Genomic DNA, 24669 nt, shown 5'->3' on the forward strand with positions numbered 1-24669 from the left:
TTGCTGACCTGAAAGTGATAGGGCTACTTCTTGGTCTCCAGAGTGGCTTTACAAAATCTATGTGTTTCTTGTGTCTATGGGATAGTCGGGCTACAGATAAATACTACGCACTTAAAGACTGGCCAAAAAGAAGTCAGCTTATTCCAGGAAAGGAAAATGTTGTCAATATTCCCTTTGTCGAAACAGATCGTATTATTTTACTCCCTCTACACATAAAACTAAGCCTGATGAAGAATTTTTTAAAAGCATTAGATAAAGATGGAGTTTGCTTTAAATATTTAGCTGAGGTTTTTTTCACAATTAAGTGAAGCCAGATTAAAACAGGGAATATTTATTGAATTACAAATAAGAAACTTAACTTGTAAAAATATATTTGAAAGCAACTGAATCGTACACAACTAGCAGTATAGAAGTCATTCAAAGATATCGTTACTGGTTTTCTAGGAAACAAAAAAACTGAAAATCATAATCAACTTATAAATGAACTTTTAGTGAGTTACAAAAATTTAGGCTGTGAAATGACCCCACCGAGTTGGTCTAGTGGTGAACGCGTCTTCCCAAATCAGCTGATTTGGAAGCCGAGATTTCCAGCGTTCAAGTCCTAGTAAAGCCAGTTATTTTTACATGGATTTGAATACTAGATCGTGGATACCGGTGTTCTTTGGTGGTTGGGTTTCAATTAACCACACATCTCAGGAATAGTCGAACTGAGTATGTACAAGACTACACTTCATTTACACTCACACATATCATTCTCATTCATCCGCTGATGTATTATCTAAACGGTAGTTATCGAAGGCTAAACAGGAAAAAGAGAGAGAGAGAGAGGCTGTGAAATGTCATTGAAAATTCATTTTTTTTAATTCTCATCTGGACTTATACTCTTTAAATTAGTGATATCAATGATGAACCAGGAAAATGTTTTCACCAAGATATATTGCAGATGGAACAATATTATGAAGGCAGATGGGATGAATCGATGATGAGTGATTACTGCTGGATGATAAAAAGAGAAGATTTCACTGAATGCAAAAGAAAAATAAGAAAAAATAAATTAAGATAAATGTATAACATCTGCAAAATAAAGGTAGGTATTTTAATTGTAATTATTATTATTTTTGTATTCTATTATTTAAGAAGTTTCCCAGTATTTTAAATGGATCATAACTAAAAAACCCTTTTTGGCACGCCGGAAGGTGGAGGTAGATTTTACCGGTGCTAAGTAGGGGATAAAAAGATTTCCACCTTAAAGTTAATTAAATCTTTAAATTTACTCAATATGATAATGATTGCATATGAAAAAAATCCCACATGTTTAGCATACAACAATACATCTTATAACACCAGCAAAACTTTGGTCATCCCTTGCCATAAGGGTGTGTCATTTCAAACACAGATCAGTTTTAGGCCCTATCCAAAGAATAGTAGGAACTTTTGATGAATTCAATATTTTACTTAATAAGAAAGTTATAGCAATATTTTGTTTTTCTGAAAAAGCACCCCCATTTTCACCCCCGTGGTTTGATTTTGCCCATTAACGAACTCAACCGAGATTTTGGGTTGTTATATTTTATGTATCAATTTGAAAGTGATTGGCATAAAATTATGGCAATTATCTTGTCCACAAGAAAGTGAAATATATATATATATATATATATATATATATATAAACTTTTGAACTGACAGTGGTTTTATAGTCTGGTGGATGTGAAATGTGAAGATATGTCAAAATTTTCTGGATGTCGAATCATGGCACCCATTACAATAGGTTGCTTTCTTATGAAATCTACCTAAAAATCTGAGTGATGAGGAAAAACTGATTTCATTTTAAGATTCAGCATATAAAGTATATTCTAATTCATCTACTTTTGTCAGTTCTAATTTTTTTTTTGCTGACATATTATCTATGTAGTAATGTTAGTATTACTTGCATTAATTAAATTCATTGGCAAATTAGCTATTAAACTTAACCTTATGGTAAAAAAATATGTAAATAATTGATAAATATATATCTGCTAACCTCATAGCAGAATGATAGCACATCTGCCTTTCTTGCAGAAGGTTCTGGATTTGATTCCAGCATGCTTGGCATTTTTCATGGACTACAAAATAATTTTTTATGTACAAAAATATGGAGCTTAAGGTATCTGTACTTCCTGGAGAAAAAATAAAATAGAATATTATACTCTTATTTTTAATTTACTAGTTTGATATATATTCTCCAAGAATATTATGCTGCTCAGATTGAGCCCTTAGGCAGTTTTTTTGTTGGTATAGTGAATGAACCTGTAGTACGTTAATTATTCTTTTTCTACACTAGGAGGCATTGTTAATTAGTACTCAGCTATAAAATGGTATTCATGAGACAGAATCAGAGGGCTGATAATGTTAAATACAGCTGGCTGCAGCCTTAAACCGTTTCAATCTCCCAAGAAAGGCAAGTACTAAATCTTGACCTTTAATTAATAAATTTAAAACTAACTCATTCAGGCCTTTCAGTGGCTCAGCAATTTCTAACCTTCTAACTTAAATATTTTTCAATACTGAAATTCTTTTCGTAGCCTAATTTAAAATAATTAGAAAATAAGTTGTTTTAAATTTCTTTTCAAAAAACCAGCTTCATTCACATGCATTTTTATTATTTTCAAATTTGGTGCATTTTTTTTAGTTTCATGTAATTACAATCTAAGTATTTCAATTTCTGTTTAATGCATAGTTAAATGCAGCAATCCACTACTCTTTGTATTATCATATTTATTTGTTAATCAAAACTGGATGGTAAACTCTACTTAAACTTACTGTGATTCAGTACCCAGTTAGTTTTTCTGGAAAAAGTTTGGTAGAAATTACCATAGTCACTATTGTGATAATTATTAGCAACTGTCTCTGACAAATAAAATTTACCTATTTTTAAATACATAGTTACGTGGCTATTTGTCACAAATGCAAACAGCAAAGCTTTCACATAGATATAGATGTAATTAGGCAGTTTATAACTAAGCTATGAAAAAAAGAACACGTGAGTTGAAGCAAAATACCTTTTTCAATTATATGATCACTGTTATGTATCTTGGAAATTACATATAGTAAAAAGGTGGTGTTAACAACATATGAAAATCCAAATCCCTGAAGTTAACTCATTTATTTTTGTTTGAAAGAGTTCTAAAAAAATAATATAGAATAAAATATGAATTAATTTTCAGTGATTATTTTTTTTTATTAGCCAAACTGCACTAAAATATACAAAGCTTGCTTAATAAGCAAATGCATACAAACTTCTGTGTACTCCACCTGCAGCATTCCATGCAAATTTTCCTATCAAGACTGCAGTCACAGTCTGTGATAGTGTAGGAACCCAAGTTTATAGTAACTTTAAATTTTTATTCAGATAAATATGTAATTAAAAGATCACATCAGCACTGGGTAGGATTGCTACTTCGTAAGCAAAAAGAATTTCTTTGTCAAAAACCTAGAAGGATCAAAGAAAAATGTGGAGATACCTTGATTAAAGCAATGTAACTCACAAAAATTGAAAAATAAAAATAAGAAATACTTAAGTTCAAATCAACAGTAAACAATAATTGTTTGTACTGGGTAAGACAGTAAATATTATTTCTTACTACCTGATATGTACATATATCATCTGAAACACTGGAGAAACATCTGGAGATTGACAATAAAGAGTACTACATCTTGTAAGTTGAAATTAAGGATAAAAAGCCATTAAATGGAAATTAAATCTCATCTCTGAGTATAATATTGTCTGTGCGTTCATTGTATCATTAGGATTTGTTAGTGGTAAAATACTAGCCAATCAAAATAAGTTATTAGCAATTTCACTAATAAATTACATAAAAATGAAGATAATCACTGATGAAGTTTATACATTTACTTCCATTTCATTTATAAATGCTATTTAGAGAGCTTTGTTTGTTTTCAGCCAGGCTTTTAAATTAATCTAAAGAGTAACATTGCTTCTCTTATAACACTCACATGGAAGGTGTATTTATCTTATACAATTATATAGTTAGTAATTTCAATAATTAAAATTCCTTGATCACTTATTCAAGTCAACTGTTTGACCTGAATTCAGAAAAAATTCAGAAAATTGAATAGTTATAGTTGGATTCAAATATCAATTAAATAATCAGACTAACAGTGAAAATAATTAATAATCTGTTAATACTTTTTTAAATTCTTTCTATACCTCACCCAAACTACCTCCTCAGAATGTTGTACCCTATTCCAGTTTCTTCAAAAATGATACATTATTATTCTATTAACCTCTATGAAAGGTGATGAGAAAGTAATATGTCAGTTGAGATGGGTTCAAAGTGTGTATATTACAATATGTATTTTTTCCTGAGAAATTAATTCACTCATAATAAAATTACAGTCAGAGTAAAAGGCCTAGCCTTGATTGACTAATAGCCATTAGTCAGGCCTTTTGTATGACGTTAATGGGAAACATAATTTCTGTCAATAGGCAAAACGGTCACCCTCACCAAGGAAATAACTACTCCATCAGCTACCAATTCTCGATAGCCAGTATGGAACAACAGATGGAGGTAATGTAGTAGCTGACAGACTTCCTATGGAGCCTGTGTAGGAAAGATGGGATAAAATATGATGGAAGAGGAGGGTGAAAAAAAGGTATGCTTAGTTCAAAGAAGGAATACCTCAAGGAGCAGAATAGTTCATGATTTAGCTCATACCCATTTGGCTTCCTTTCAAATGGAGCTTCTGATGAAATAAGGAAACAAATAAATTGATTTTAATAAGCTATAAAACACAGGCCAATTAATTACAAGTTTTTTTTTTATATATCTTTTTTATTTTATTTTTATTTTTTTATTTTTTTGTAAATGATTAATCCTCTATATTAGTTTGAATGCTTCTGCATAATAACGGCAGGAAAGTATTATAGAGATGAAAAATCCTAAACCTGAGCAGGATTTGAACCCAGGAACTTCAGGTGAAAGTCTATCACTAATATAGTACTAATACTACTAATATAGTTACTACCACTAATGCAGTCACAGAATTCAGCAATATTATATTAAGTTTTTCAAATGAGATCATAATTAGATGTCATTTTAAGTTTTATTCACAAAAGAAAAAAATTGTTTTTAAGTCTGTGAATTTATAGATATTCAGATATTTTAGAAAAAGTACAACTATATAAATTATCATTAGCAATAACATTCTACTTTTGTCTAGAGGTTTCGTTTACAAAGAGAACATTATGAATAATATTTTAGCTATTATATTTGTATCATTGTAATTTAAATTATGGTTTACAGTTGTTCATAAAAATTGCTAATGTGTATCTTACTTCGTTAAGTTGTTTACATAATGGTTTGCATCATGCTTTGTGTCCTTGGGTATACCAAACATAATGCAGACACACATACACATGGAGAGAGACAGAGAGAGAGGGAGAGGGAAGGAGTAAACTCATTTGTACAGATCGTTTGTATCTTAACAAATTTCTATTCATATTTCTATGAGATGTATGATATGATTAACATTAACACAATATAAAGATGGAGTATCGTCAGTTTCTAGCTATACTGTTGTACTTTTCTTTTAGTTCAAGTGATGAAACACTGACTACACCCCTAATAGTATCACTAAATGGAGATTCATGGATGGTAAAGGGAATTAAAAACTGTGAGTATATTTATTTTTACAGTCATAATAAACAATATTTTACTGACAATTACATTAACTAAATGTACATTTAATTGATATTAAAAATCATACATATTAATTAAAGTGATGTTTTATAAAATAATTGTTTTCATTTACTACAGACATCATGCACTGATAGTGTTTTTTTTTCATCACTACAATAGTTTCATAAGTCAGATTTACCTTGCAGTCTGTAATTTTTATTTTGTGTACAGATGTAAATAAATTCACTGCTTTGTATAAACTTAATCCGATGTTGTACAACAAAGCAGTTTTAGTTGGTCCCAATGGTATTTTCACATATATAAGGGAAGAGACACCCTTCCCATTTTCAAACAATAGTTTTGGAGATTTAATGTGCATTTATGAGTTGGAGCATGGAGTTTTGCTTTCAGAGATCTTTTTATAGCTGTTATGCAGTTCCATTGTAATGCTGATGTAAATGGGACTGTTAAGAATACATGTTAAGAAAGTACACTGCAAATAAATATTTGCAGTGATAAATAAAGTTAAATAAAAGTGCTATTTTTTGTGTTTTGTATGTTTGCTTATATGTTGTTTTGTCAAATCTAGAGTATTGGAAATTTCATAGTGTTCAAGTGAATTGGGAATATAGTTCTAATGTTCTATGATTAAAACATGCATGTTGCTGTGATCAAAATGTCTGTACCTATTTCCAAGGATGTAGAATACACATGAAATACAATGTAAAGGAAGTAAAATGAACAGAATGTGTACATTCTGTTTCTATGAAATAATTATAAATAAAATCATAGGTTTATTATGCTGTTTACACCAGCCTGCCATTTCTGTTTCTAACTAGTGAATGTTTGTATTGGGACAGACTGACTGAATTAAATGTATTAAATATTTTGTTCACAGAGCAGCATGACAAAATATAGTTTAAACTAATATTAAAAAAGAATAAATGAATACATTTAATATGACCTTAATTTTAATTTTTTTATTTAAGTACTAGCTGACCTGGCAATGATTTGCTATTGCTAGTTTTGAGTTATATATATATATATATATATATATATATATACATATAGCCAAATAGATTAAATTAACACAATAGATTTAATATTAAATTAATACAATTGAAAGTTTAATAAAACATTAAAAACTGAACATTACGGGATTTCACAAAATTTAAGCTTTCACTTTTACCTTATTTCCCTATTTTCCCATTTCTCTGTTTCCCTGTTCCCTATTTCATTCACCATTTCCCTTTTTCACCTTTGCCCTTACCCATTTCCCATCCACTTTTATCTTTTCCCCTTTCCATTTTTCCCATTTTCAGTAGTTTAATAATTCAGTTTTCTCTTTTTCATCGGTCCAGTAGTTTTTTAGTCTACAGCGAACACACATATTGTCCGCTAAAGTATTGACTTTTAAATATATATATATATAAATATAGAAGAAGAAATTCTGAATGCAATTTGTTTCTTTGTTTCGTAAATATCTCGACACCGGCTCTACCTAACGGGTATAGTTTTTGGAGAATTTTTTCTTTACACGTAACAAATATATATTCTGAATATGAGGCAATTTGGACCATAATTACAATTATTCGAAATATTTCGACCCCAGCGCCACTTGGCGGGTTCATTTTTTGCAAAAAAAAATACTTCTTTCACGTAACCAATATACTCGTATATTCTGAATATGAACCAAATAGTACCATAAATACAATTTTGGAAATATCTCGACCCCAGCGACACCTAGGAGGTTCAAACTAACGGCTTAGGAGTGCACACAGGACAAACAAACAAACATTCATTTATATATATGACTAGCTGACCCGGCAGTGCTTTGCTAGTGCTAGATTTGAGTATATGTATAGATTAAACGAAATGAAAGTTTGATAAAACATTAAAGAACTGAAGATTACGGAACATCTCAAAATCTAACCTTTCCTTTTTTCCTTCTTTCCCTCTTCCAATCTTCACCACTACCCTCTTTCCATTTTTCCTTTTCACAAAAATATAGCTTTTCACTAACTAATATATATTTTGAATATGAACAAATCGGACCATAAATACAATTTTTCGAAATATCTCGATTCCCGCATCACCTAGCGGGTCCAAACTAATTCGGAAACCTTTACGGCGGCGCACAACTCACGAAAATTTCATCGCAATCGGATGAATGCTATAGGAACGCATACGGGACAAACAAACAACAAACATTCATTTATATATATATATATATAAATATAATAGCTAGTATATATATATATACTAGCTAATACCCGGCATGCGTTGCAATGCCACTCAAAGAAAGTGTTTGTGTTTAAATTCTGTTTATTGAACTGCTTTCGGATACACAATAATTTTTTGTTTTTCCGTCTGGTGCATACACGAATAAATCAGAAGGTTTTCCGATGCGTGAGCAGGCCACACACAGTTGTTCATTGGAGAAGCATGGATTTTCCAAAGTTTGTCCACACACTTGTACCGGTTGTCCCTGTACTTTGTTGATGGTCATTACAAATGTGAGTCGCACAGGAAACTGCAAACGTTTGAATTCAAATGGCATATCTACCGGAATCAGTGGGATGCGTAGCAACAGTGCAGCTTCTCCTTTAAATATTCCATTTAAAATTGAAGCTTCGATGATATTGTTCATCATCTTTTTCACTAAAAGCCTGGCACTGATGCAAAGTCATTATTAGATCCCTTGCGATGTGGAGGACCATAAAACCTTTGTGGTAGGTTTTAGAGCGAGTATGAACTGTAGATACATAGGTGATGAATTGAAACAACGGCTTGTTGCTTATTGAATTGTTATTTTATTTTTTGTCGTCTTGACATTTCGATAACATATAACTGAACATATAACGTAGCACATATAATTGAACTTAATAACATATAAATATACAAATAAAGTAAGCGTTCATTAGTATGCGTGCCCATCCGGACTGAATGTACAACACGACCGCTTTGGATCAGATTCTGGCGCCGAATGAATACAGGTCGCTACATTATAATGATCACTCCTTGCGGTATTATGACGTAGGACATCGTATGACCATAGCTTGCCGGAGAGCCCTAGCCCTCGCTAGGTAGCAGCACCCGACGGCACAAATGGAATGTAACAGTCATGGTGGATTAATGTTTCGGAGAAGAATGATAGGCACACCAATTTTAAATTGGTTATGTTAATACGTGCGGCGGCATGCCTAGCAAATCAAGTGAATTGAAGAATTCAGTAGTTGGATAATTGACAACTTCGTCTGGATTAATTACAGTATCGATAGACTTATACGTTGTCGCTTCGCCTTGTATTTTATTTTGAATGCTGCAATTGATGCCATTGACATCATTATTTTTGGCTGTTAATATAGTACATGTACTGAGCCACTGATGATTTTGTAATTCTGTGCGATATTTGGGAAAACTTTGTGAATCAATTCGTCCGTGTTTGTTGTGATTTTATAGAAGTTTGTTGGCAATGTGATACATTTTATCGAATCATCGATTATCATTTTCCCATTCCCAGTATCCAACAGTTGTTTTGTGAAACGTTCAGCGGATGCATCATGCTGTAGTTGTACACGCATATTGGTCTTCAAAGTCAATTTTTGTACCTGTCGCCATAAAACTGACGATTTGAGTCATCTATTAAGTTCATAGATGGATGTTGAACATGGTATAACTGGTAGAGTTTGTCGAAAATCACCAGACAATAAAATTAGAGCGCCACCGAAGAGCTGTTCATTTCCTCTCAAATCTTTTAGTGTTCGATGAAGCGATTCTAATGCTTTTTTGTGCGCCATATTACATTCGTCCCATACAATGAGTTGACATGATTTGAATAATATACCTATTCCAGAATTTTTGTTAATATTGCATGTTGGTGTCTCAGTGATTTGCATATTCAACGGCAATTTCAGTGCGGTGTTCGGCCACCATCCAAAAGAGTTGCCGTAATTCCAGATATGCGATTGCCAGTGCAATAGTTTTTCGTGATCGTATGTATGGTTGCCAAAATAAGTGAAATGAGAAAAGTTTTGCCTGTGCCTCCGGGCGCATCTAGAAAATTAATCGCCGCTTTGGCTTGTAATTACATGCATAATTCTGTCATACACAATGCGTTGTTCTGGAACCAATTTCGGAAGATTAGTTTGAACAAATGTACCCAATTCGTTGATATCGAAGTGTGTTTCTTGTTGCAAATCATGATCGAAAAGTCATTTGCAGATCGATTCGGCGCAGCCATTCCCAATTGTACCAGTGATTTGTTAGCGATTGCCAAACATATGTCCTCAATCGAAACCAGTGCCTCATTATATACGTTTGGTGTAAATTGAATGTCCAGATTTTGAGTCGTTGTCCGCAAACGATGTAGGATGTCCTCATAAATGCAGTCTTTGTATTTTTCCCAAAGACATTTTGGATTGGATGGGAAACACATTGTCAGTATGACTGCAAATAATGGGTGTATTTGCTGTGGTTGAGTTGTATTCGATGCATCATCGATTGAATTGTTTCAATTTGCATCGTTTTAAAGAAGATTTAATTTTTGGCAAGCTTCACGATAAGTTGCACATACTTGACCATTTATTATTCTCAATTCTTGGAAGGATGTCGGTCCACGTACGTTGATTAACAGTAATCGCATGTTACAGCATTCTGCATTGTTTGGGCGAACAGTACAGACGGCCTAATGCATCGTTCAAATATAAATTGGGATGTCCTTCAACTGCTTTACCTTGTTTTCGACATTGAAACTTTTTCGTGATGCATTCCATATGTAGTATGCTAGCACTTCAGAGTAAAGTAGCGTCTTTGCAAGCATATCATCCCGCACAATGAGAAAAATGCAATTAACGTTGTTGGTGATGGTGACAATGCTGTTACATGTTCATTTTCTGTTGTGAAGTACACGCGCTGTTCATTTTCAAGGTGCAATGCCAAACGAACATCTGTTGGATGCCATTCATGGATTGGAAATTATAAAATGCGCCATATTGCTCCATTGATACTAATGTAGCGTCCAGTTGATATTGGTCGATTTCACCCATAGAGGCAGTTGCACTTCCCACTTCAAGAACAGCCATATCGCTTCCTTTGTTGACATATTTGCAAATGTACTTGATCGATTTCACCGAATTGCAATACTCGACATGGATGTGTGTTTTGTATATTTTCGAGACTAACGGTGAATACGGTACAACGCAACTATTCTCGACTTTAACATCATTGTTTGGGGGGACGTAATATACGTCATTACACCTTGTGCGTATTCATGCATGTGTCGTGGACTACCTGTAAATGTGGCCGGTAGTATGACCATCTACCAGTTCATTGGGATTCACATTGCCATCATTAACAACTACATCATGTAAATGAATGTAATTTTCGGAACAAAACTTGGTTTGATTTAATCGGATGTAAAGAAGTCGTTCGGTTTCGATTTTCGCATACATATCGACAATGTATTGATGAAACAATTGCCGACATTTCAAGATATGATTTTCAGCGTTTTCACGAATCATCAATCGATATGAATAAACACTCATTGCACTGACTTTCTTATTCGTTTCCTCATCTGTTTGTGGATTTCTCAATTTGATGTTGAAATGATATCCATCTTCTCCTTGCCAAATTAAATTCGGATATTGTAATCCGTCGTATGAACGACGAGTTTATGAGAATCGCTGAACATCACCATTTCTGCGATGAGGAATTATATCACACGAGTTAAATTCTTCGCCAACTATAACGATCGCCACTTCATCAATTGTTGATGCATTGTACTGTTTTTCGTGTTGGCCGACAGGTGTTTCTTCTGCTCTAACTACAAATTTGTATTTATCAGCTGGCATTTGTTCAAGGACAGTTCTGAACAATCGAATTAATTCGTTGTGTTGCTCGAATAAAGTTTTGTAATGCAGCGACAATTTCTCGTTTAGTGCCCGTATTAAATCGACAACGTTAGTCGATTTGTTCATCTGTGTTTCCCAAGAAGTAAATTTGAAGAAATTTGTAATCTGCGTTCAGCAGTGGTCGTAGTGATTGTGCACTATGATAAATTTGTCCTTGTACTTTGAATGTTGTCATGTAATTCTCGCGCACGATATTTGTTGCACCGAACGATGTCATTTGGAAACATGAATTGTACTTGCGTAAAAATGTTTCGATTGGCTTGTGTCACCTGATACCAACGTTGATAATGATTCGGGTGGTTACTGTAATTCTGGCAATTTCACTTTACCACCCGCGCAGCACATTCATGGTGTTGCATTCTTAAATTTGAGGTCAAGCAATTCACGCATAATTTATCCATTTTTCCAATAACCACACTTGGATGAAGACTGTAATCATAATTAGCATCGTAATGGAATGCACCAAGATTTAAATCAGCGTGCAGTGAACGTCTGGATCGAGCAATACATACTCGAACGGTTTCTAGTCTTACTTCCCGTTGCTCCACTGTTTGGGACGAACGGGCTTCAGCAGTACGTACTCGATCGGTTTCCTCTCTTGCTTCCCGTTGCTCGTCTGTTTGTGAAGCCCGTAAGGCCTTTTTTTTGTGCTTGAGCTGTAAATCGACCAATCGCTTGTCGTTTGGGTGGGATAATTGATTTGACAGCGAAATTAATGCTTTGTGACGACTACAACCGTATTGGAATTTGTTAAACACTTTTTTATTTATTTTTTACACTTTATTCACTAAATACGTTGTTCACTTTTTAGAATCTTTGATGTTGTAATTCATATATATAACATTATTGCACTAATTAATTATACATTCTTAATAAACACATGTAGTCTTTGAAGGATGGAACAAAACTGACCCAAAATTGGGCAATTAATTAATTAATTAGACATATTTAAATAATAAGAGTAATAAAAAAGTGTGAACTTTTATTACTCTAGAGTAACAAAAAACGGGGAACTTTTATTCTAATGTTTAAACGTTCTCTTTTATTAAACTATAAAGTGCCTCTCTTTAATCAAATTTAATCTCTCCTTTAGGAGTAAATGAAGCCTGAATCTTGACACTTTTTCACAGTCCTTTTTCTGACCACTTAATATACAAATTTGTTACACTTTTATTTTTTACACGTTATTCACTGATGCACTTTCACATTCCTTTTTCTAACAACTTAGCGAAATGTGTCAGAGCTTAGATACTTTTTCCTACGAGATCTTCAGGTTTTTTGCTTTTTTCTTAGGTATTTTGTTGCTTGCAAGATCTTCCAAACGAATTTTAAAAAATATTTAATTTTATAATAGCTATCTTGTACGCACAGGTAATCTTTTATTGGAGGCAATGGGTCCGGAGGAGTCATGGCGAGTGGAACATTACCTCGCACAGCTCCTGCACCTACCTCGGGCCATGGACAATTTGCTGCATACATTTACCGCCTTCAAAAAGAGAAAACCGGGATCATGTATTGCGAAAGCGAAGATATCTCAGAACACACACTTTTGTGTGCGGAAGATGGGAGGAGCTCAGCAGATCTAGCCTGGACTGGCTGACCCCTGAGACTATTACAGAATTCATGCTGAGGGGTCAACCTCAGTGGGACTCCGTCGTGAAGAAGACCGTGGCTATATTACGGAAGAAAGTAGGATCTGGGGTTTCGACTAAGTGGAGTCGAGGAGGCGGCCTCGTAAATTTCTGGGAAATTTTCAAATGATTCTCTTTGTGGATGCTGGTCAATTGACGAGGAACCCGGCAAGCACAGACTTTTCGAAAGTTTAACGAATCATGGATGATTGAAAATGCCGAGCCATGACTTATATTCAACTCACTTGATATGTCATCAACTGTAATTCGTCGATTACAGTGAATCATTTGTTTAACCGCTTCAATATTGTCATTAGTCTTTGAAATGGAAGGCCTACCTTGCCGAGAGAAATCCTACCATTTTTAAAGCAATCAATCCATTTGTAGATCTTGCTTCCACTCAAACAGCTCTCTCCATATTGCTGCTACGTTCGACGAATAATCTCTGCTAGTTTCTCCCCTTCTGAACTGAGGAAACATATCACTGCTTGCGTTTCTTCCTTGGTGGAATCAGACAAAGAAGCACTCATTTAAAAAAAAAACTTTTACACAATCACTAATAGCCAACAATGAAACAACACAGTTGAACAGTTGATAGAAGTTTTGAGTTGTAGCAGAACAATCATCGCTGCTATACATGTGTTTGGGAGGGAAATCAAAGTTTCCCTTTACTTTTTGACTTATCCTCGTACATTAAATTATTATTTAATTTTTAGAAAGGGAAGTCAGTAAAAATTTTCACTATTCAATATACGAACAGATGAAGTTCTTAAGCTGAAAATGAAGGGCTGATTCTTAAGTAATTAAAATCATAAGTTGATGTTATCAATTCTTTATACTTTTCTGTGTATAATGAATGATTATATACTTGAAATATTAAATGAATTATTTATATATTATTAAATGTTTATTATAATTGAATTATGAACTGTAACTGTTACTGAATGCGATTGTACAAGAATAATGCGATCGCCATTTGTAGGCGATTGGCTAGAACTGAACAAGAGTGACCGACTGAATAATAAATGATCACAAGAATGACATCCCAGCCCGGTAGGAGAAGACACCCGCCTAGTGACGTTCTGGTCTTCACCCTCCCCTCTCAAAGCTCTGTTGGGCTTTAACGGGAGTCGTCTATCACCCTCTGACTTTTTACATCTCATAGTAATAAGCCTGTCCTCGTTGGGATGCCATCGATGTAAATGCCTCGGTAGACATTTACATCGGTGATTTATTAACTCAGCTTTCGCTGTAGGCCTCGTTCGGACATCTTGAATGTCCTACATCGTTAACTCTGAACATCGGTTAGCGCTGAACTAGCTAACCGAGTTCGCAGAAGCACGAACCACGCGCCTAGTTCTACTTATATTGAGCCAATTCCGTGAATGTCTCGAAATTCGAAGCAAATTTAAACACAACATACCACCAAAAATGTTCATCGCAACAACGAAATTTGGTCCTAAATTCTCTTACTGAACTCAACTTTGGTTCATACTCCAGACTTAGGTTTAATTATGGACTCGGTCTGGTCTACAAGGGAGAGGCGGACAGACCTCCTACTCCCACTCAGCTCCATCACAGAGTCCCGTGTTACATTCACCTTTTAAACCATCGTCGAGATACCGCTACACCTCACGGCTGCATAGGATCCATGCCCTCGGCAGTGCAGTCGCCGTTCCGCTGACAGCTTATGCAGTTTATTATAATCACCTCAGATCTAACTAATCGTGGCTCGCCGCAAAGCTCATACCTTCGGCCAATCAACTGTCCAGGCGGTCCCTAGCCACCCTGGTTCCTACTCTACTAAATCCCTTCGGCCATCCTGCGCAGGGCGAGGAACCAAAGGAAGCCAGCCAAAACTGTCCAATCTCTGTGAGTCCTCCAGTTGAATCGCAGATCAAAGAAGGAATTTACTCTCTCAAGTTCCCTAACAACTCTGGTACGCTCAGCTTCGTACCGGGGACAAACATACAGGGCATGGTCCACAATGTCATCAACCCTACAGTTGGATACAAGCCAGAGTCAACCAACCTAAACCTAGCCAAACTACCTCTAAAAGCACCATGTCCCGACAGAAATTGAGTTATATGCCGATTGGGGGAAACACAACTAATCGCTCGCAACTCCCTAACATTTGGAAAAATACCATGCGTGTATCGACCAGGAGAAGAATCGTTCCACCTAGCTTGCCAAGAGTCAAAACCTTGGTCTTCAATTTCTCACATACGCCCTGACGTTAGAAGGCCTCCCTTCTTGGAAATAAACCGCTTGCTACGTTCCGTAGCTAAAATGTCAATGGGTTTCATGCCGGCGATCACAGTGACTGCCTGTCACGAGACAGTTCTGTAGCCAGACAATACAAGACGCTGGGCTCGCAGTAGAATGTCCCTATAGCATTGGAATTGTAAACGATGAGCCCAGACGGGCGCAGCGTACAACATTATGGCCTCACAGACACCTTTGTAAAGAATACGCATGGTACAATAATTCAACCCCCAATCGGGTGAATGACTCTACGGACACCGAAGAAAGCATCAATGGCCTTCTTCGCTACAAACTGGAGGTGTTCCTTGAATTGAAGCTTCTCATCAAGGATAACACCCAGATACTTTTGAACAGTAACATACCTAATCGGAAGGCCGTCCAACACAACCCGCGGGTGACGGGTGCGGCTAGACGACCCTTCAAGAACATCGTAGTGGTTTTTCCGCACTGAAAACTATCTTATGCTGAAGACTCCACAACCTTAATACCTTACCTGCCTGTGTCGCTCTGAGCTGTATCTCGGCACGCGAGTTGCCCTCGACAAGCAACAGCCCATCGTCGGCATAAGACACGATGCGGCAGCCACTGGGCATCCTCAATCGCATGAGAGAATCGAAGTCAACGACCCAGACGAGTGAACCTAGAACACTGCCCTATGGACAACCTTTAGATAGGGTCTTTCCTACCTCCGAACTGCCGTCACGAAGGACAACAGTTCTGTCGCTGAAATAACTCGAGAGAGTTCTAATCTCATTTAGCGTGCAACCTCGTTGCTGCAGTTGTAAAGCACAGGGCCATCACAAATTATTGAACACCCCGGATATGTCCAAAAAAACTTCGAGTACATACTTGTACTCGCTGGCCGAAGCCAAATCCATGACCCTAAGAAGCGAGTCCTCTGTGCCCTTGCCGGGGCGGAAGTCATAATGGTCGTCCATCAGCATATCGTTAGAAGTTAACCTACTGTAAATGCGGAGGGACAACACCTTCTCGAAAGCCTTACCTAGTACAGGCAAGAGCGTCAGAGGTCGGTAAGAAGAACTTACTGGGATCCTTGTCGCCACCTTTGAAGATCAATTTCAACACACCACGTTTCCAACTCGCTGGAAAGTGCCCAGCAAAAAGCAACCTATTAAAAACCCTAATTAGAGGACCAGAAATCACGGGCAATGTGCGAACAAGGAGCTCCATTGTGATACCATCATATCCGGGGGCTTTATTCCTAGCCAGGCTACAAATTACTTGACGGACTTCCGCCTCAGTAATTTCTGACGACAAAATCTCAGAGCGAAAATCTACAACTTCCCTGCGGACACGTTGATGATACGAGGTCTCACCAACCACGGTATCATCTGGAAGCAGATCGTCCATCAGATGATTGAGGACAAGATCTTCATCTATAAAAACACCATCCTGGGTCGAGAGAGCCGACAGAAGAATGTTTTTTTTCGCTTGTGACCAAGTACTCGATAAACAACAACCCACATGTCCCTGCTCTTGTACAAAAGAGCGCCAGGAATCATGTTTAGAAGACCTAACCTTATGATATACTCGGTCCTCTTCCAACGATAATCTGTAATCAAGACTGCACGCCGATCAGGATCACTTGCACTTTGTGCGGTTCTTCTGAGCCGGCCCACAGTCCGCTTCATCGCAGTCAATTCCTGAGTCCACCATTCAGCTACTTTTTCCCAACCCGTGCTTCTGGGAATGGAATGTTCAGCGGCTTTAACTACCGCAAAAGAAAAATTCTCTGCCAGGACCTCGTCTAGACTTCGAGTAATAACTCTTAGTCTGGCCGCCAGAATATTCGAAAACTTAGGCCAATCCGTATGCAGGATGCGCCTCTACTGAACAGGAACGTCACCCCTAAATGCATCGCGCAGCTCACCTACACACTCAAAAACTATTAGACGGTGATCGCTTTCGCAATAATCGACCAATTTAGAATCCTACCAGGGATATCCTTTCCAATGGTAAACTCAATGTTGGTACCATAGAAGATCATCCGAAAACCGACTGCACCGGCGAAGGTAGTCAATTCGCCGGCTACATTGAAAACATCAAAATGATGTTTCATGATGAAACCTTCTATTAATTCGCCACCATCATCCGTGATCCCACTGTACCATAGAAGCAATTTGGCATTCGCATCAACTCCTATAAGAATAGGACGACCCGCTACCAACCTAACAATTCTATCCCATCTTTCCAAGTGCTGTTCAGTGGGATCCCTGTACTGAAAATACGAACTAACTACAACCAGGTCAAGCCATTTACGGCAAGCTTAACAACGATGTGATGCGTCTCAGAGGTCTAGCTTACGAAGACACTATCTATAGACTTCCTGTATAGTACGGCGGATTTGCTGTCACCAACGAAAAACTTATTCCAACCTGAAAAAACTGGCAGATCACCCTTGACCACATACGGGTACTGCAGAAGAAGAACATCGAGGCTCCTTTTCTCAACAACCTCACCTAACTCAACTTGGACTGCATGGACTCCCTGGGCATTAAGTTGACCGAACCTAATCATTGAGAGAGTTGAAATACATCTTAACAACTCTCAAGTAGCAACCACACTCCTTACTATTGACTGAATGCCTATCTCTTTTGCGGAACCTTTTACAGTTAATGCAAGACGGATCCTCCTTCTTTTCCGGACAGTCGTCACGCTTATTGCCCTCCTTGCCATAATGCGCGCAGACTGACGCATACTTACAGAACTTGACCCTGTGGCTAACTCTACAACACTTAAAGCACCGCTGCACGTCAAGGTATTCCTTGACACGAACTTCTGATGGAGAACAGCCCCTAACTCAAATGCTCCATAATACCGTGGGGCATCACGCTTACCAGTCTTGGAAACAAGCCTACACTGTTTCTTAAACGAGGCCTCATCCAAGTCAGTGTTCTGCTCTCGAATGAGAGACAGAACCTCGTCGTCGGAGAGACTCGGTTTGATGTCATAAATTATGACCCGGGACCTTCTCAACCGCTTGGGATCAACTTTGACCTGAAGCTTCTGGACAGCGGGAGACTCCGTGATGACTCGGACAGTCTCTTTGTTTTCTGCAACCACTACCAACCTTTGCTAGTCTCCTTTATGTCCCTAGTCTTCAGCTGATTCCGTTTACCACGAAGGGCAACCTGGAAATCTCGCTTTAGGTCTTTGCTCGTGGTCTTCGAGCTCTCTACCTTGTTAACAAAAAGGACCTCTAGCTTTTTAGCCGCCTTGCTGGCTTCGCGCTTGGTCTTCAGCACGTTAGCGTAGCGCCTAGGCTGCGCTGGGGCCTGGACCACCTTAGGCTCTGGGCTTTTACCTTTTGGAACTTGGAGGTCAAAGCCTCGAAACCATCTGCTACCGCCGAAAAAGCCTCTTTAATTTTTGCGAGACGGGGAAGAATCGTCTTCCTCGTTCCCACACTGACGCCGCCGGGAAGCTCTAAAAACTCAAATAAGCAGTCCTGGTCCTCCTGGACTATTTTAGCCAGCGGGGCAGAACTGCCAGGTCTGCCCTTCTCATTACGAAATTCCTCGACTGTCGGGGTCGCCTTAGTGTAGTGGGTGCACCCGTGTCCATCTCACTCACTTCGTCCTCAGAAGAGCTTGTTGATAGCACAGGCTCTGGCTTCCGCCTGGACTTCTTCACCTTCTGGAAGTTTGCCATGGCCGAAGATTCCCTAGTCATCCTCCTATCCACTAGGTTAGGCAAGCCCACAAACGTGACAACTGCCCGCAGCGAACACGGGCAGCCGGAGTCCTTAGATATTCTCCTGTCACACTATGCACCTCTTCGCCGCTACTGGATCGATTAAGTGCAATACATGCAGTATGTACGGCAAGAAACCACTGATTACAGCCCTCGTTCTTGAAAGAACGCGAGTAGGACTAAGGGCGCTACCCTTTACTGGTTACGGGGACTTAGGACCAGGAATGGTTGCCACCTTATCGCCACGCTGAGGCGGGTGCCTGATCAAATATTCGCCTTGCACTGCGTGCACAAGTAGGATTGACGGGTCTAAATTTATACAATGCTATAAGTACTCAAATCAAATTCGCTCAGAACTCTACAGTTATCTACTATAACTGTAGAACCTATCACGGCAACAGCTCAAAACACACAGAAAGGGAATTTCAGACGCAACGTCACTTTGTCAGCATCAAAGAGCCAAAGTCCACAAGAATGACAATGGACTTGCTTAAATAATATTGCTGGAGCCGCTACACTTCATCAGGAGCCGAATGTATCAGAAAGGAGCCGTGAGAACTATCAGGAGACGAATGACATTTAAGAAGCCGCTGAATCGTCAGCAGCCTAATGCATTCGAAAGGAGCCTAGTGTACTGTAAATATCCGAATGAATCCTTCCAAAGCCGAAGATATTTAAATTTAAATTTCCTCTTAAATACATTAAAGCTCCAGCATTTAAACGATAATAGCAAAATATAAATATGAAAGGAGTATTTAAAAATTAAACAAACCTAAGTCCAAACATTCAATATATAATAATATTTTTCTAGATACCATGTAAAGAATAGATAAATAAAGAAATTCTAAAGTTTGTAAGAAGAAAATAACAATACTTCTCAAAAACCTCTGACACGTTTCACATTTCACAATATTTTTTTAGAAGTTTAAGTAAATAAAAACATTTTATTTCAGCAACATCAATCACAGGTACAGTTCCTGGAGGCATATACACAGATTTGATAAATGCTGGAATATTGAAAGATGATATTTTCTTTGAGAATAATGATGTAAAATATAGATGGGTCGCAAAAGAAGACTGGATTTACTCAACTACTTTTGAAGGTAATTAATCTTTTTTTTATTATTATTTATGTTATTTTTTATTATTTATTTTCATTTTACGTGACACCTGGTTGTGAACTAAGTCAAGCTTTAGAAGTAATTTACAGAAGTAATATCCTTGCTTATCAGTTTATGTATTTCTTTTATTTTATCAAATTTAATTTTTCATTCTATTACTGGTTTATTTTGTTTATAGATTTTACCTACACCAAACAAAAATTGTGTTTGGGTTGTGTATGTGTATATCAATAACATCAAAATGGCAATATATTCATGAAACATATATCAAATGAATTCAATCTTATGAGAGATCATAAGTAAAATGTTAATTTTTAAGAAAAAAGAATAATGGATACTACTATTTTCAAGCCAAAAGCTAGAACTCTGTAACTCACTACTGTTCATCAAATAAAACAGATAAATGTTTTTTTTTTTTTTTTTTTTTTTTTTTTAATTATATTGTATGGTACAATAACAAGTGTGGCCTACTATGACATCTAGATAGTCAGGTTTCAATGATGATTTTACAATGACAAAAAATAGTTTTCATGATAATATATTCTTTGTGATAGTATGTATTCCTTACTAGGAATGATTTGATATTTTTGTTTTTATTTTGATATATTATTTAGTTTGTGTTGTTCTACTTTTATTTCTGGGCCTGTAGAAAAGCGATACCAGCAATTATTTAGTTTTCTTGCAACTTTTTTTCATGATACATATATTATTCACACTTATAGTACATGTGTTCTTAAAATCAACTGTAAAAGTTTTTCTTGTTGGTGGGATTTATTTTGCTTTTTAATATCTTATTTATTTCCAAGTTAGGTATCATACATTAGTCTTCTTACTTATTTTCAAAGCAGTAATCCATATTATATTTCTTAAGAAACATATTTGGTTAAAAAAGTTTTATTAAAAAAAACATTTTTTAAAAATTAACAAGTGTTATAAAAAACACTTGTGCATACAAGTATGTGTCTACTGAAACTATTTCCATGAATTTATTGACATTAGATTAGTATTTCACTTTTCCACTTGATGGAATATTTTGTAGTATTACTCAAACATAGAAAAGTGTTTCAATATAATCTATCCATGAAGAATGTAAAAGATTTTTGTGCTGCTTTCTACATAATACCAAAAAAGGATAAACAGGTTACTACATACTAATCGTCACCAAAATGCAAAGCAACTAGTCTCACCATGTTTTAAGTCAAATTAACATTTGAATGAGCAGGAAATCATCTACTTGAGTGTAGAGATACATTCTTAAAAGAACTTTAAATAAAAAAAACATGCATTCATTAAAGTTTTGCAAGGTTTAAAAAGGATAATGCTGTTGTTCTGTAAAACTTCTGTTGAAACTATATGGAGCATCTCTTCAACTGCAAACCGATTGCAGTCATTAAATTTATTAAAAGTCATCTGTTTTTAGTCACAACCCCAGCCTCTGTAAGAAAACTACTGTACATGGTACAGTTCGTTTGTTACACTCTAACACAATAAATAACTAACTACACTTTATCTTTATTTTTTTTCCTGTTTAGCCTCCGGGAATTACCGTTCAGGTATTATTTCAGAGGATGATGTGTATGAGTGTAAATGAAGTATAATCTTTTACAGTCTCAGTTTGACCATTCCTGAGATGTGTGGTTAATTGAAACCCAACCACTAAAGAACACACCAGTGTTCTTTAGTGGTTAGTGGTTTTAGTGGATTTAAATACTAGATCATGGATTGGTATCCTTGATCTAGTATTTAAATCCGTATTAAAGCCTTTACTAGGACTTGAACGCTGGAACTTTCGACTTCCAAATCAGCTGATTTGGAAAGACACATTCACCATTAGACAAACCTAGTGGGTCGTAACTAACTACACTCTAACATTCTGTGCTCTGACTCAAAGAATCCATGTCAAGTATATGTACTGACTATGAACTTTTTATTAGTAAAGAGATAGGATATACATAAAAGTTGTATTAATTCCACTTGAATTTATTCATATTCTGTATTTTGTACCAGCATTTCAAAAATCTGATAAACAGATAAATATAAATTCTACATTCAAATTTATTAAATATTTGAATTTTTGTTATCTCTAAGCATCAAATCTCATGAGAAGTCTTATCTTTTTAATACACATAGGGTTTATGTATACTTTACAAAACAAACATTATCATTAAGAAAAAAGAGGTAAAATAAAACAATGTTAATAAAGACAATCTGCATCTTATAATTAATTATCAAATACACTGTGCAACTGATGACAGTACTCGATAAAGAATTTATGCAAGACATTAAATATTGATCAGTAGTCCAGACTAATGTATTAAAGCATAAACCCTATAAAAAAATACCTGAAATAACAAACAGTTAGATTACAGATAGAGAAAAGAGAATGAAAGTTTGATTTTAATGAAATGGAGATCAAAAATTTAGTGTTAAAATTAACCATACTTCAAAAATATTCAACATGCTATTCAAAATCCTAATAGTTCATTAAGAATAAAATTGTTCAATATGATGTAAAACCTGCTTAATTTTTTTTGTTTAATTGTTATCATTTCTAAACCATATTTAAAATAAATGAAATCTATTCTGAACTTATATTTCAGTGTCCAGGTGTCTTTGGTCTAAATTTGATCACAAAAATATTCAAAGCTATAAAATTAAATAAATAATTTTTAATGGAAGAAGTTACTAGTAAGACATTTGAAAATATTTTTCAAATAGTATTTTCAGCAGTACTAAAAAAGTATCCTATGATTACACTAGCTTTAATATTTTTATTTTTTTTTTAGTTGGTCAAGATGTACTGTCTCGTGAGAACATTTGGCTAGTTTTCCATGGTTTGGATACAGTTGGCACAATTTTTCTGAATAACCAGACATTAGGTGATGCAAACAACATGTTTGTAAGATACAGATATGATGTTAAACCAATTTTGAAAGTGAGTTTCTAAGAATTAGTGTTACATTCCTTTTAAATTTAAAAATCATTAAATTAGTTCAAAACATTGTTTTATAGGCTTGTTATCATTTATAGGCATTTATTATTTTTGTCCTGTTATTCCAAATTCCAATAAAGAACATTCTAAGTTTTTATTAACTTAAATGTATAAGGATTTTCCTGAAAAAAATTCTATTAGCTTCATTAGATTATCTCTAATTTATATGAAAGCATTCAGTAACTTTAGTATAGGGGATCTAATAGATTACCAGCAAGATTAAGAAGTAAAGAAAAATTTGAAGAAAAAAGTTGACCTAGCCAATGAGATGAACACAGCTGAGGAGAGTTGTAAATATGGTGCAATATAAAATGAACACCTAGAGTTTTACTTTTTGAGACAACACTTCTTTACCTCAGGCTGCAAGCCTAATTACAGTTGTGAAATTTTTTTTCAGCTTGATACTGACATTTCTGAGACACGTTTATTAGTATTACTATGATGTGAAAATATTTATAAAACTAAAAGTGTGTAAAAGCTTCAATTACACTGAAAAACATAATTTTTATTTTCTAATATGTGATACATGTTAGGAATATTTTTTAATGCTGAAAATTAACATGAACTCAGAATTTTTCTATCACCCACTATTTTTGAAAAATGTTTAATTTTTAATTAAAGGATTTTTTTTCATTTTTCAACAAATAGTAAGCATTTTAAGCTCCTATACTGTATTTTGTTAGCTCATTTTTTATTGTTTAACTTTGTTAACATAATTTGTAAGCTATAAATAAACAATACTATACAAAGAATAAATCATATCATAGTCACATGTTATGATATCATATCTAATACTGAAGAATGAGCCTTCATGGACAAGATTTATTATCATGTCTGTGCAGGTCAAAACATGTAGCTGAAAACACAGCTGTGTTGTTTGTATTAAGTACTGGATTTTGGAATGAATTAATTTTGTTCAGTTTTATTGCCGTCTTACATTTGTTAACAGTGCAGTGTTATAATGCCTCAAAATTGTATAAATGATGTGGATTCCTTTTGTTATGTAAGTGGTGAGTTTACCATAAAATCAAATAGAAAAAAAATTACACCTTTAAATAAAGGTTATTTTAATAAAATACACCTATTAAAAAAGCATATCATTTGTTCTTTCAATGTAAAATTGGTGATCAGGATAAGAAATGGGTTCCTCATATAGTATGCTCTAATTGTTCTGTATATTTAAGAGGATGGCTGAAAGGTACACAGAAGGCTTTGCCATTTGGTGTACCTATGGTTTGGCGTGAACCAAAGGATCATGTAACCAACTGTTACTTTTGTTTAACCAGTGTGTCTGGAATTTATAAAAAATCTAAACATACTATAAAATATCCTTCATTGCAATCTGCAATAAGGCCT

The 24669-nt window shown here is 35.5% G+C and overlaps 1 protein-coding gene across 1 annotated transcript in view; it reads left to right on the top strand.

Moving 5' to 3' along the window:
• The first annotated feature begins 5444 nt into the window (after positions 1–5444).
• LOC142327658 (beta-mannosidase-like) overlaps positions 5445–24669 on the top strand; it is a 103393-nt gene continuing 84168 nt past the window's right edge. The window contains exons 1-3 of the mRNA XM_075370883.1: positions 5445–5673; positions 20154–20303; positions 23108–23256. Of these exons, the coding sequence (XP_075226998.1) occupies positions 5547–5673; positions 20154–20303; positions 23108–23256 (426 nt within the window). The 5' untranslated portion in view covers positions 5445–5546. The remainder of the gene's footprint in view (positions 5674–20153; positions 20304–23107; positions 23257–24669) is intronic.

This window comes from Lycorma delicatula, chromosome 1 (assembly GCF_047948215.1).
Source record: "Lycorma delicatula isolate Av1 chromosome 1, ASM4794821v1, whole genome shotgun sequence".
NCBI classification, from domain to species: Eukaryota; Metazoa; Arthropoda; class Insecta; order Hemiptera; family Fulgoridae; genus Lycorma; species Lycorma delicatula.